At 46.0% G+C, this 11,723-nt stretch overlaps 1 protein-coding gene across 1 annotated transcript in view; it reads right to left on the bottom strand.

Moving 5' to 3' along the window:
* Positions 1–3,153: 3,153 nt before the first annotated feature.
* Positions 3,154–11,723, bottom strand: part of LOC149333824 (uncharacterized) — a 176,444-nt gene continuing 167,874 nt past the window's right edge. Inside the window, exons 31-33 of the mRNA XM_089557809.1 lie at positions 4,499–5,109; positions 3,537–3,678; positions 3,154–3,492 (exon numbers count right to left, since the gene is read on the bottom strand). Of these exons, the coding sequence (XP_089413935.1) occupies positions 3,154–3,492; positions 3,537–3,678; positions 4,499–5,109 (1,092 nt within the window). The remainder of the gene's footprint in view (positions 3,493–3,536; positions 3,679–4,498; positions 5,110–11,723) is intronic.

Below are 11,723 nucleotides of genomic sequence, written 5' to 3'. Positions count from 1 at the left end.
CTCGATCTATATTTAGCTCCTCATTTTTGCCGCGTTATTTGTTTGGCTCTAAAACCTTGACAAGCTTGAAAAGCGCATTTTTGCAGCAATTATGTTTCAGCACGCGCTGTATCTTTTCTGTTCGTTTGTTCCACCGGCACCGTGTTTTTCTTTTTCTCTTATTTTATCGTAATTTTTCTTATTTTATTATTTTCCACACACTCTAATCTTGATTGTGCTCTTCATTACGCATGCTCATCGCTTGATAATGGCGATCGGCTCCCATATATTAGACATGGTGGCTTTTCGAAAATAAAGTTGCAAGTTAGCGCCTTCCCGTCCAGTTCTGTGTCGTCCGTGTCTTTTTTGCCCTATGTTTTCGAACACATGCTATGCAGTTCTCCAGCAGCACGTCCCCGGCTGGCACCTAGGGTTACTTTTCAAAGAAGCAGAAACGACGTGGAGCTGAATGCAGCCCGTCCGGCCGAGAACATCGCGCGATGCACCTGGCTAACAAGCGCGCTTACTGCGCGCCGCTTACTGAAGGGCCGGGACTTTGACGTCGTCGCAGAACATTCCTTGACGGTTGCCTTCCATCACAATCGCAGCACTTACTAGCGCACGAGAAATCCTCCAACTTTGCTTTGTACTCGAGTTTACAGTCGTTTTTCATCACTTGACCTGGATGAAAAACGCTACTGCATGGGCTTTTAGGCAATCTAAATTTAAAAAAAGAGGCACCGCGAGGAAACTTTGCACTTGATATCGAGCGCCTCGTTTGACACCAGGACACCTAACAGAAAGCAGCAGAGCCAACGACATTTGGAATAAACTTACATTCTGCTGACGCAAACGAACCCTCTTTCTTGTCAGCGACCTCACCTCATGGGAAGAAAAACTCGCTAACTTTCTCTCTCTCTCTCATTTTTATTGTGTGAAATGAATGCATACAAACTTTATTAGACCCATAGCCAACTCGGCTAGGAAAAGGTATAAATACAAGATGTTCACAATAAAAATGGCAGACATTTAAGTACAAAAAAGACGTTAAATACTACAATAATGGCATTTCAAATATGTAAAGCGCAGAAATATTCTGAAAAAAAAATTAAAAAGAAATAGGGCTAGTGCAAGAGACAAGGCGAAGAATAAGGTTAAAATGCACAAAACTAAACAAGCGTATTTAGTCCCAGAGTTATGGACAAATTTTTTTAGTATTTTTAGTAAGTTCGATATCACGGGGAACTTGATTCGACATTTGGGCACAATTGTATTCTAAAAGCCTTTGGCCATAAGAGCTGTGGCAGGGGGGTTGATTAAATCTATTATTAGTGGCGGCTCTTGTTTGTTTCAGCGGTGACAAGAATAGTGTAAAAGGAAAGCGATCATTAGTTTTTATTACTGTGTTTATTACTCCAGCTATATTAAGTTTGTATGCAGCTGATACCGGTAATATTCGCAATTGTTGAAAGAGTGGTCGGATAAGGTCGGTTCCCTTTGCGAAGGTTATTGCACGAGCGGCATGTTTCTGCGAACGCATAATTCGTTCCAAATACGTTTTATATGTACCGCCGCATGCCTCTAGAGAGTAACACAAGCGACTAAGGACAAACTCGAAATACAATATACACAAAACCGGTGGTCGAAAACATTCTCTTGCCCTCAATTAGTTTGACAGAGCCAATTTTTCTAGACGTACATCGACATCCGGATGGATACCATCACATTTGAGTATGAGGTGCCCAATTGTTTCTACAGATTTACCACATACAGCCCAAAGGTTGTCATCATCTTTTTCTTTTTGTAGCTGCGCGTTCTAAGATGCCTTGACCTAGCTTTTATGAGTAGGGCACTGCTTCTCGAGTTGTCATACAACAAAGACCACTCTGGGTACTTCATGGCCTTGTATTGCAGGCATATGATCAGTTGTATCGTTGAAAATGATCACACCTGACTTATTTGCGCTGAATCTGAAACCTAGAGAGTCTCCTTCGTCTCCACAATAACCAAAGTTTGCCACTCTTCCTCGCTATTTGTTAACAGTGCAATATCGTCCCATACTTTAAACCCGGGAGCCGTTGCTCTACTACTTTGCCGCCGTTGACGTGTACGACAGATTATAACCTAGATTGCTCCTTTGTAGCCTTCTCTCCATATTTATCATATAAAGCATGAAGAGCAGCTTTGATAGAGACAGACAACCTTGCCTTAATTCTTAGTTTAACTTCACAGTTGTCGTACTTTTTATCTCTTCCGAAGTATTTTGAAATTTATTGTCTCGGTATATTTCCTGATCAGCGTAGACACGTGGTCAGCAACACTGTAAGGGTAGCACATGTGAAAGACGCTTTGACGAGCTTACGGAAGATGAACTAAAGTCAATGTTTTTGATAAGAACCAAATTTGACTCTCGACAAGGGAGGAAGCGGATAACAGGCGCTTTTATAAGTGGTGGGTTTCGGATTAACCTCGACCGCCTGAAATCGCAAAACATTCGGAACAATAACAGTACTTTTAAAGAAATTTCAGACGCAGTGAATTCGACCGGAGTGTCTGTGAATCTACGACATCGTGCCCAGTAGGGGAATACTGTATTCACACAGCCACCGCGACATCTGTTCCTGCATGTTAGCAGTCGGGCCGCTATTTGAAAGATAGCTTCTTTCAGATGAAAAAAAAAAATCGGCTCTGCAGGGAATGCAATAATAAAAAAGTGCACACTCCAGGCGCGCTGAAATTATGGAAATACAGCCGTTCGAAATGCGACAAGATTTCCGGCGACTAATAACACAACCGTGCAATACGGTATCATATCATAAGAGTTTCAGTACGTCGCAGTTCATTATAAAAGCAGGATAACATTGAAAATCAAAGCACTTCTCACAGTTGCAGGAAACACGTTTATCGCAGTAGATTTCGTTTTTGTTCAACGAAGTTTCGCTTGTAGGGATCGAATTAATCTTTTAGAAGCCATATATCAAGACTAAAGCAGAACAAATAGCATTTTTAGCTGCATCAGAAGGCTCTACATTGCAAAGCTTCAAAGCGTGAAAGTGTAAGGAAAAAATGTTTTAACGACAAAGAAAAGGAGATAGATAGGTTGTGTAGTAAACGGAAACCACGCCCCTCAAGCGCCGCAGGTGTGCGAAGTGTCGCCTGTCTCGGAAGTTGTCCTCACAGCAGACCTTCAAGGGCGACACATTTGTACTCAGGGTTCAGTGGTTTGCCAACACTGCAGGAGAAGGCATCGCTGAAGGCAGCCATGTGGCGCACAGCGGCGCTCAAGTCGTCGCCGATGGCCTCTGAGTTCCCGCGGCAGCGAATGTAGCACCAGGTGACGAACAAGAGCTGTGCCTCCGTCATACTTCTGAATTCCGCGAGCTTGAACTGGGAGCCGTATGCAGCGAACACGTCCGCCAGCACGTCCAAGGATACTGCGCGAGACAGTGCTGCTAGCCTATCTGTTGTACCCTTGGTCGCTACACACTTGGCGGCGGCGTTTACCGTCTTGCGCTGAAGTAGCGGGGGATAGATACGTTGGCACAGGGCTCAGCCACGAGAGCTCCGAACGCCCCGTACTTGACGGCGTCAACGAGGCCGTGGTCGTAGAGCGGAAATGAAAGGATGTACGGGGCCAGGGCGAAGTCTCCGGCCCACCGCGAGTGGGATGCAAACATGTGGATGTCGTTCCAGCCGAGCCTATGTTGCACGGAGTCGATTTTCTGAAACCGCGACATTCTCCAAGCGGCCTCCCCGTTTCTTGCGAGGGAGAGAGTCATGTCGGGCAGAGAACTGGTTACAGTCTTCAAGTTCACGTCCGAATCCATCGTTTGGTTCAACACGCTCATTACAGTGGCAAGCGAGCTCCAAGGAATTCTAGTGGATGTGTTAGAGTACGGTGGTGTCGAGGAAAGACGAGAGGCGAATTTTTTCCTGATGGCTAAGACGATACGTTCCACATCCCGACAGATTTCAGGATTAAAGCCTTGGGAGTTGTAAGGAGCGAATAAGCAGTCACCGACGATTTTGTAGGCGAGCCTAAAGCACCAGCGTCCCTGATGGTATTTAATTACGTCGTAATTCGTTGTGGCATAGTAGTTGAAGATCAGCTCGTTGTTTGCGAATAGACTGGTGTATCGTACTGCCATCCACGAGTTGAAAAGGTGAGTCGCATATTCGCCGAGTTTGTTCCAAAGTTCGAGAAACGTCATGACGTAGGAAAAGTGTTTAGTCAGAAATGTCCGCGCCCTCGACACGTTAAACTCGGCCAGTAAAAGCATCCAGTTCTTTTTGTGTATTACTCCAGCTGGCACTTCTTCCACGTTTTCTCGTTTTCGGGCCCCTTTAAGCTTTGGAAGGAACGCCTCTTCCAGCCTGCTTAGTTCCTCGAATTCAACGGCCGTTTCTGAATCCTTTTCCAAGAACCTCTTCCTAATGAACTAGAAGCTGCTGCGTCGACCGTCCAGCATGCGCAGCCTGTCTTGTTCTGCGGCGATGAAATCGAATGAATCGGATACACCGATCCGCACTTTCTTCGTCAGTGGGACCACGCCTATGACCACGGCCCCAGTCAAGCTTTATGCTCAGGCTGAATAGGGTGCGAAGTACATCGGGTTCCGCAGCCCGGCGCGGCCACACGACGCCCGCCCTTCGGAGGGCATCGCGTATCGTGGGCAGCTCATCGCGCTCTCCGCGCCACACCATGTCGCAGGAACGGTAAAATAGGCCGGCCTTCTGGGCGATGGTCTGGCCAGAGGTCGGCGGGTTCGTGTCCTTGCTGACGGCCTCAGTCATGTCGTCCACCGCGTTGGCGACGAGCTCCGCATGCACTGAGTACTTCCGCCTGGCCCTCCAGCCGCCGCAGACGTACTCGTCGAAGTTGGCGCAAGGGTCTGCGGATTGGTTGACGGACTCCGCCAGGCGCTTGGCGAACTCTTCGCAAGCGGGACTTGTGCAGAGCCTGAACTTCTTGTGGGCCGTTGTGTAAAACAAGATGGCGAGCAGAAGGAGCAGGAAGCAGGCAACGGCTACGATGGCGGTGCCCAACGCAGCGAGGAGGCTGATGCGGGGTGCCAAAGGTGCGTCCTTCCTACCAGGAGAAACGAGGCGCCGGTACAGGGCCCCCGGTGACTGCGGGAAACAAAGGACAGACAGTTCTGTACGTTATACATCTACTGATGGTTTCTGCGTAATATTACTCAGTGTAAAGCGTTTGTCAAAAGTACATAGGCCAAGGCGTTTGCCTCTGGGCCAGGCTGCTGCGTTTTTGTAATATCCGTGGAACTATTAATTTCCCAGAGGTTAGAAGAAGAGTATTTCATTTTCCACATGTCTGTAGGTTCCGATTATCGTGGTGTCCACAAGTTTTCTTTTATGGAGGTGGGGTTTTGCACGTGTTCATAAAAAAAAAACCTTCAATGGAAACTGAAAGTAACCTCTTCCAATTTATGTGTTCAGCAAAGCTGAATTGCACGGTTACATTTTGGTGCCTCTACGGCAAGAAAACGCGCATTTGTTGCCGGCATAAATCTTCCCGCGCCTGATAAACTCGTAACGCCTGTATAAAAAAAGCAATTCGTGAGAGATCATCATTTTTAAGTGAACGCTAAAAAAAAAGTTCGTGAGAGACCACACTTTGAAGTGAAGGATTGCGTAGCCTGGCTTCTGAAATACGCGACGGAAAAGTTCTGTCGAAGCACCACCAGTTTATTTGCAAAAGTGGCTTGTGATTGCGACACGTGATACTAGTTTTTAACTTTTCTAGCCCATAAAGACTCCGTTTTAAGTGAAGGAAGTGTTATTGTCGTTGGAATGCGGTAATCTATTTATAGAGAGGCTAACCTACAATCGCCTTCAGTGTCCTTTCTAAGATATGACGTGCATGAAAAATTTAGTTTGGTTTATTGGGGTTTAGCTTCCCAAAGCAACTCAGGCTATGAGGGACGTCGTAGTGAAGGGCTCCGGAAATTTCAACCACCTGGTGTTTTTTAATGCGCACTGACATCGCACAGTACAAGGGCCTCCAGAATTTTGCCTCCAGCGGAATTCAGCCACCGCGGCCCGGATCAAACCCGCGTAAAATTTCTTAGAGCTAAGCTTACAGGGTTAACGTATCATTCAGCGAAAGCTGGTTGGAATTAGCGGTCTTTCCAGGAAAGGTCCAGGGAAGGTCTGTCTGTCACGTGCATGCTACGAGGATGGTAGTGCTGGCACAATATTTACAGACATTTTATGCAGGCGACGAGCCAACCTGACACACAAATAGCCAGCTTGGCTCTGGTCTTCTATTTTAAGGCGGAAGCCTTTAATGTCTCATCGTTGTAAGCAGCAGTTGTCGACAGAAAATGTCACGCTTTTCAATTGGTCGAAAAGGCCATGACGTCACAGTGCGCGAATTTCAAACGGGGCCAATTGTACTTTGGCTAGTAACCATGCAACCAATTGAAGGGATCGTATAGTGATGCTCCAAGTAAGTGGGACTGAGCTTAGTTAATTGCTTAATTACCCAATTAGCCTAATTAGCTTTACTAGTCAGGCCATATAAATAAACAAAACTGATTAAGAAATTGGTCGAGCTCAGGAATCGAACCCCGGTCTTCGGCGTGAGACGAGCATGCTATCCACTCCGCCATGCCAGCTCGATGGTTTGGAATGAACAAAGGCGCGTCTAGTGAATACGGTGTCTTCACTCACTCTCATCCTCCTCCATTCCCTTCCGGCGAGGTTTAGCTGTCCACCGACAAATGAGAGACAGATACATTTCCTTTCCTCAAAAACTAATTTACCGACGAGCGAGCCGTAGAAATGAATGGGCGATGGCGTTCTATGGACTCCTTGGTAGCGTTGCAAGACGCTGTCGCGTTCCACTCTTAGGGGCGAAGCTTAACATCTTAACCACACATCAGTGACCACACTTTAGGTCAGAAAAGTGCCCCCCCCCCCCTTGGATTTTGTGACACAGTTACTGCGTAATTTCCTTTCCTCAAATACAATTTTCATTTTCTTCATTACGGCTCCTCTTTATCTATCTTCCTTCACTCCCACTTCCTCCCTTCCTCTACGGTGCAGTCCAGGTGTCCACCGAGATGACAGAGAATTACTGCGTCATTGCCTTTCCTCAAAAAGCGTTGCGTTCAAAGGGCAAGGCATCGCGCCGAACGGGTGGTGGGGTTCCGTGGACTCCCTGGCAGCGCTACAACGCGCTGTTGCGTTCCACTTCTAAAGGCGAAGCTTAAGCGTCATTAATTAGCAGTTAATTAGTATTCAGGCATTAAGCAGTAATTAACCATTAATTAGTGATTTGTCATCACTTAGAAATTAGTACTCAATTTCATGTGACGCCACCAGTGCCACAGAAACAGCGAAGGTGGTGCGGAAGACGCTTCCGCCTCTACCCACTTTAGACATTCAAAGTGCCCCCTGAATTTTTGCGCATATTTAGCTACTTGACTGCGCCTCTCTTTTCGAGCAAGTCTAGATACTTCACATTTGCCTGTTTGCTTGGAGCAGGTTGTGGTACAGTCTTGGTCAAAAGTCTTAAGGTCAAAAGCTTTTTGCTTCAGCCGCATTACAGAGCCATTACGGCACTATTAAAGACCGAATACCTTGAAATGGTAGGAGAAGGTTTCTTCTTGGGTACAGAATCTTCATGCTGGACTTGTGTTTTGAATGATCCGCTACACGGAGCATTCTAAAAACATTCATTTCGCTGCACCTGAACGCTGTGGCCTTAAATCTTTTGACCAAGACTGTACTTGGCCTAGCGCCTCTGTTACACACTCGTTAGGCCACTAGGCATTGCCACAGTATGAGAGGGCACAACCGCTAGCGGTGCAGTATTGCACGTTTAGCTCGGATAACACATTTAGCTCGGAATGCAGAATGTCCACTATGGCGAATGTAAGAGCATCCTACGGCACACACATTTCCGAGTATCCGGCGTGGACTCTTTCGCAGCTCGTCAACGCGGCACTCAACTGCACAGCTGCGTCTTTGGAGGAAAGGAAGTGACGCAGTGTCTCATATCTGGGGTACAACGCAGCCGCCGCCACAGCTGGCGTGTCCAGGAGTTCAGGGAGGAAAAGAAAGACGCATAAAAGCGCCAGATGAGGGGGAGGATGGGGAGGGAGGGGTTCTAGGGAGGAAGGTTGGAGTGAAAGAAGAAAGAGAACTTCTTTCGCTCCCTCCTTTATCCTTTCTCTCACAGCGCTACACCGACTGTTCTTGTTGTAGCCTGCCATTCGCAAGTAATTTCCACACTGACGACCCCTTTCTCTATGGTCTTCACTAAACTGCCTTCCTTCTCACAGCACATTGCCAGAATTTTCGAAAAAAAAAGGAACAGCCATGACCGACGTCTTTGGAATGTTTGGCTACGTCCCGCATGTCAGGGACGAATAGGATTAGCATCGCGTTGGCGCTTTGGGAATCCTAAGATTGGAAGACGATTGCCAGAATTTTAATACGTAGCGGATGGAGATTTTACATTCAGTACCACGTAATGACGAGTAAATGTAGGTAAATTAGATAGGGAAATTAAATTACAGCAATTTGTGCTGAGTGAGGGACGCGACAATTTCTTCCCGTTAAACATGACGCCTTGCTTTAAATAAACTGGCTGAGTATATAATCACGCACACTGTTCCTGCTTTAATTGCCTAAGTATCTCCAACGTATGGCTGATAGAGGTGCAGTGTAGCTCCACAAGCGCTTCGAAGATAGTAGAATGGGAGGCTGATACTGATATTCGGGAAACCTGTAAGTAATGTTTGGCACTTCTACAAAAGCCAAAAGCAAACGCAGGTAAGAGAAATAGTGTATGTAGAAGCAAAACGGTACGAACCAGTGGCATGGATCTTGGCCCAGAAGTGCTTCCGACAGGCTCTTGTAAGTCCTGAAAAAAAAATCGTTAAACATTTTCAGCTTGTCCACAACGGAAATAAACAGATAAAGTACATAACGTATACGGACTGATTGATGGAATTGATAATGCTAGTTTTCTAGACGCAATTATGCGCGTTGTTTGCCGGGCAGATAGAGTATCCCATTAAGAACCTGATGGCTTTGTGGCACCATGGCGTCATCCTCCAGGAGCTTCACTTTGCTTCACTTTATTCACCTTAAATACCCCCTTCGAGGGGTATTCCATAGGGGGTGGATTAATATATTCAACAATAATAAATACATGTCATTGCAGTACGATAGGCCCGTATCTAAATAATTTTTTTCTATATTAAAGGACTGTAGGCAACAGATCTTCGCCTGCGTGTTTTCTATTTCAAATTATGCGTCAGACATTAGAATACATGTATAACCACGTGGCATTCACCTGCGACCGCGAAATACTTCATTCTTTACTCTTAATATTCGTCTATTAGTCATCTATTATTTCATTGAATTTATTCTCTTATGTTGTTTCGGTTTCATCAGCAGCTCGGCTATACCAGGAAATACGTAGCGAAAGCGAGCGCAACGACGAGGCAAGCGGTGTGACGTCATACCAAGCGGCGGCTTCGCGGTGAGGCGCGCGGTGTGACGTCATTCCAGAAGGCGCGGCAAGCGCGCGGCAGCCGTCAGCTTCGGCGGTAGCTAGGCAACAGCTCAAGTTCGGTCTGTATGCCGCCTTCGAGCACCGCCACGAGGAAATCGCAAACTCGTGGCCGATGTAGCTTTCGCTACAAAAAAGGGCACTATAACTGCTGATACGTCGTTTGCTCTCATTCCAGCTCTTCAAGTAGAACGATTTAAGGCAGCCTACTTTAAGGCAGGCAGCATGCGGTAATGACGGTAAAGCTGCAATTACTAAGGTGGCTGCTTGCAGCAAGTGTATCGTATCTGACAAAAGTAACCGAGCAATGAAGTTTGGTTCTCAGCCGTCTATTGGAGCCCTTATACCGAAGCAGCACAGGTCATTACATTGCATTTCGTTTTATTACCTTAAAGCCCTATCGAAAAATCTCATATGAATTCATATGTGTCTCGTATCATTCCATATGTGTTACATACGAGCTATATGTGTCTGATATGTGTCTCGTATGAACTCGTATGCAGCCCAAATGAGTTATATGTGTCAGTATATGTGCCTCATATGAACTCGTATGCAGCCCATATGAGTTATATGTGTCAGTATATGTGCCTCATATGAACACGTATAGGCTTCATACGAGTTCATATGTGCCACATATGTGCCTCGTATGGACACATATGGGCATCATATGAGCCATATGTGTCGACAAATGCGCCTCGTATCAGCACATATGCTTCATACGAGTTCATATGTGTCACGTACGAGCTCATACGCGTCACAAATGTCAGAGGTGAACACATGTGCTGCATATATAGCAGTTCACGCGCTACGGAAATGTGACCTGTATGCACTTATTACTTATGTGGCATAGCTCAACTGACACGCGACACTCGTGCATACACAAGAGCTCCGATATGCGTCGTATCAGCTTACATCAATCTCGTGCGAAACAGATAGCCGCTGATGAGTGCCTCTTATATAGTGGGCCTTGCTGTTTGAAAAACGCGGAAAAGAAGGCATGAACAAGCGATTAACAACTGCCCAACCAACGCATAAAAAAAACTCCTGGCTTGTTTCAAATATTTTTCTCCCTGATTCTCTGCTTGTGCCCTCTTGTTATAAACAGCGCCTATCCAAACAGCATGACGTTGGGCGTTTCCAATGTGCTTGGACAAACGTTCAGCTAGAAGGCAGATATTGCCTTCTGGGCTTAGTTGAGCTGTTGAGCGAATAACGCCAGGTATTTTCATGCAAGAGCTCCGACTGTAGTTAACAATAGCTGCGCAATGAGAGTACTACCATGAATGGTGCAGGCGCTGTGAAAATTAAGATACATACAAATATCAGATCTTTCAGTGCTTATCACAGAGCACATCAAGATTCACAATATCAGTGGAAGTGCAATCGGCTGTAGTTCAGCTCCTTAAACCTTACAAAGAAACATTTGACCTCGCACCTAACCGTCGAATTCTAAAATAGTGGGAAGCATAGCGTAAGTCTTGTCATCCAAATATAACGCAATAGTTTTCCGTGTCAGCCGTGGTGCAGTGGTTAGTGGAGTTTGTGGTATCCAAAGATGAGCTCTCTGGTGAAACTTTTGGTTGCTACAAAGAGATTGTAGCAAGCGTTCGGTTTCTTTCGGCACGTTTTTCCACCGATTATTTGTGGAAAAGTAAAAGGAAAAAGTTCTACAATGATCTTTGTGATATTGTTTTCCCAGAGCCCATGTACAGGGCCTTGTACAGTGGAGGCCCGGGAGGAGATGTTTTAAAAAGGGTGAAGAATATGCAGGTGCCACCAGGAGTAAAGACTTTCTTTTTTAAGTTACACAACGGGACGTTACCATTTAAAAAGTTTCTAGAGGGAAAGGATTTCTTTTTACCGTGGGGATCGAACTGCTTAATTTCTAAACAGCCTGAAACAATAGACCATGTTTTTTTGCATTGCTGGGAAGGGGTTTATTTTTGGGACGTGTTACAAAGGACCATAAAGAAAGAGCTACCACTTGACGCGCACGGAATTCGTTATTTAGGCACTGATAATGAGGATGGGGCACCTTTTGATCTCATAATGCTCTTGGGCCTCCACTGTATATGGCGCTCCAGAATGGCAGGCTACCATTGCGACAAAGACGCACGACCGGCCCGAATTTATTTTCGGGAAAGCATGGACTGGTTTCTTGCAATCCAAAAAGCAGCTGTGGAGCCTCCCGAGTGGC

This window comes from Amblyomma mixtum, chromosome 8 (assembly GCF_055824585.1).
Source record: "Amblyomma mixtum isolate Tamu chromosome 8, ASM5582458v1, whole genome shotgun sequence".
Classification (NCBI taxonomy): Eukaryota; Metazoa; Arthropoda; class Arachnida; order Ixodida; family Ixodidae; genus Amblyomma; species Amblyomma mixtum.
The sequence above is the reverse complement of the archived record's forward strand: the minus strand, read 5'-3'. Positions and strand labels throughout refer to the sequence as shown.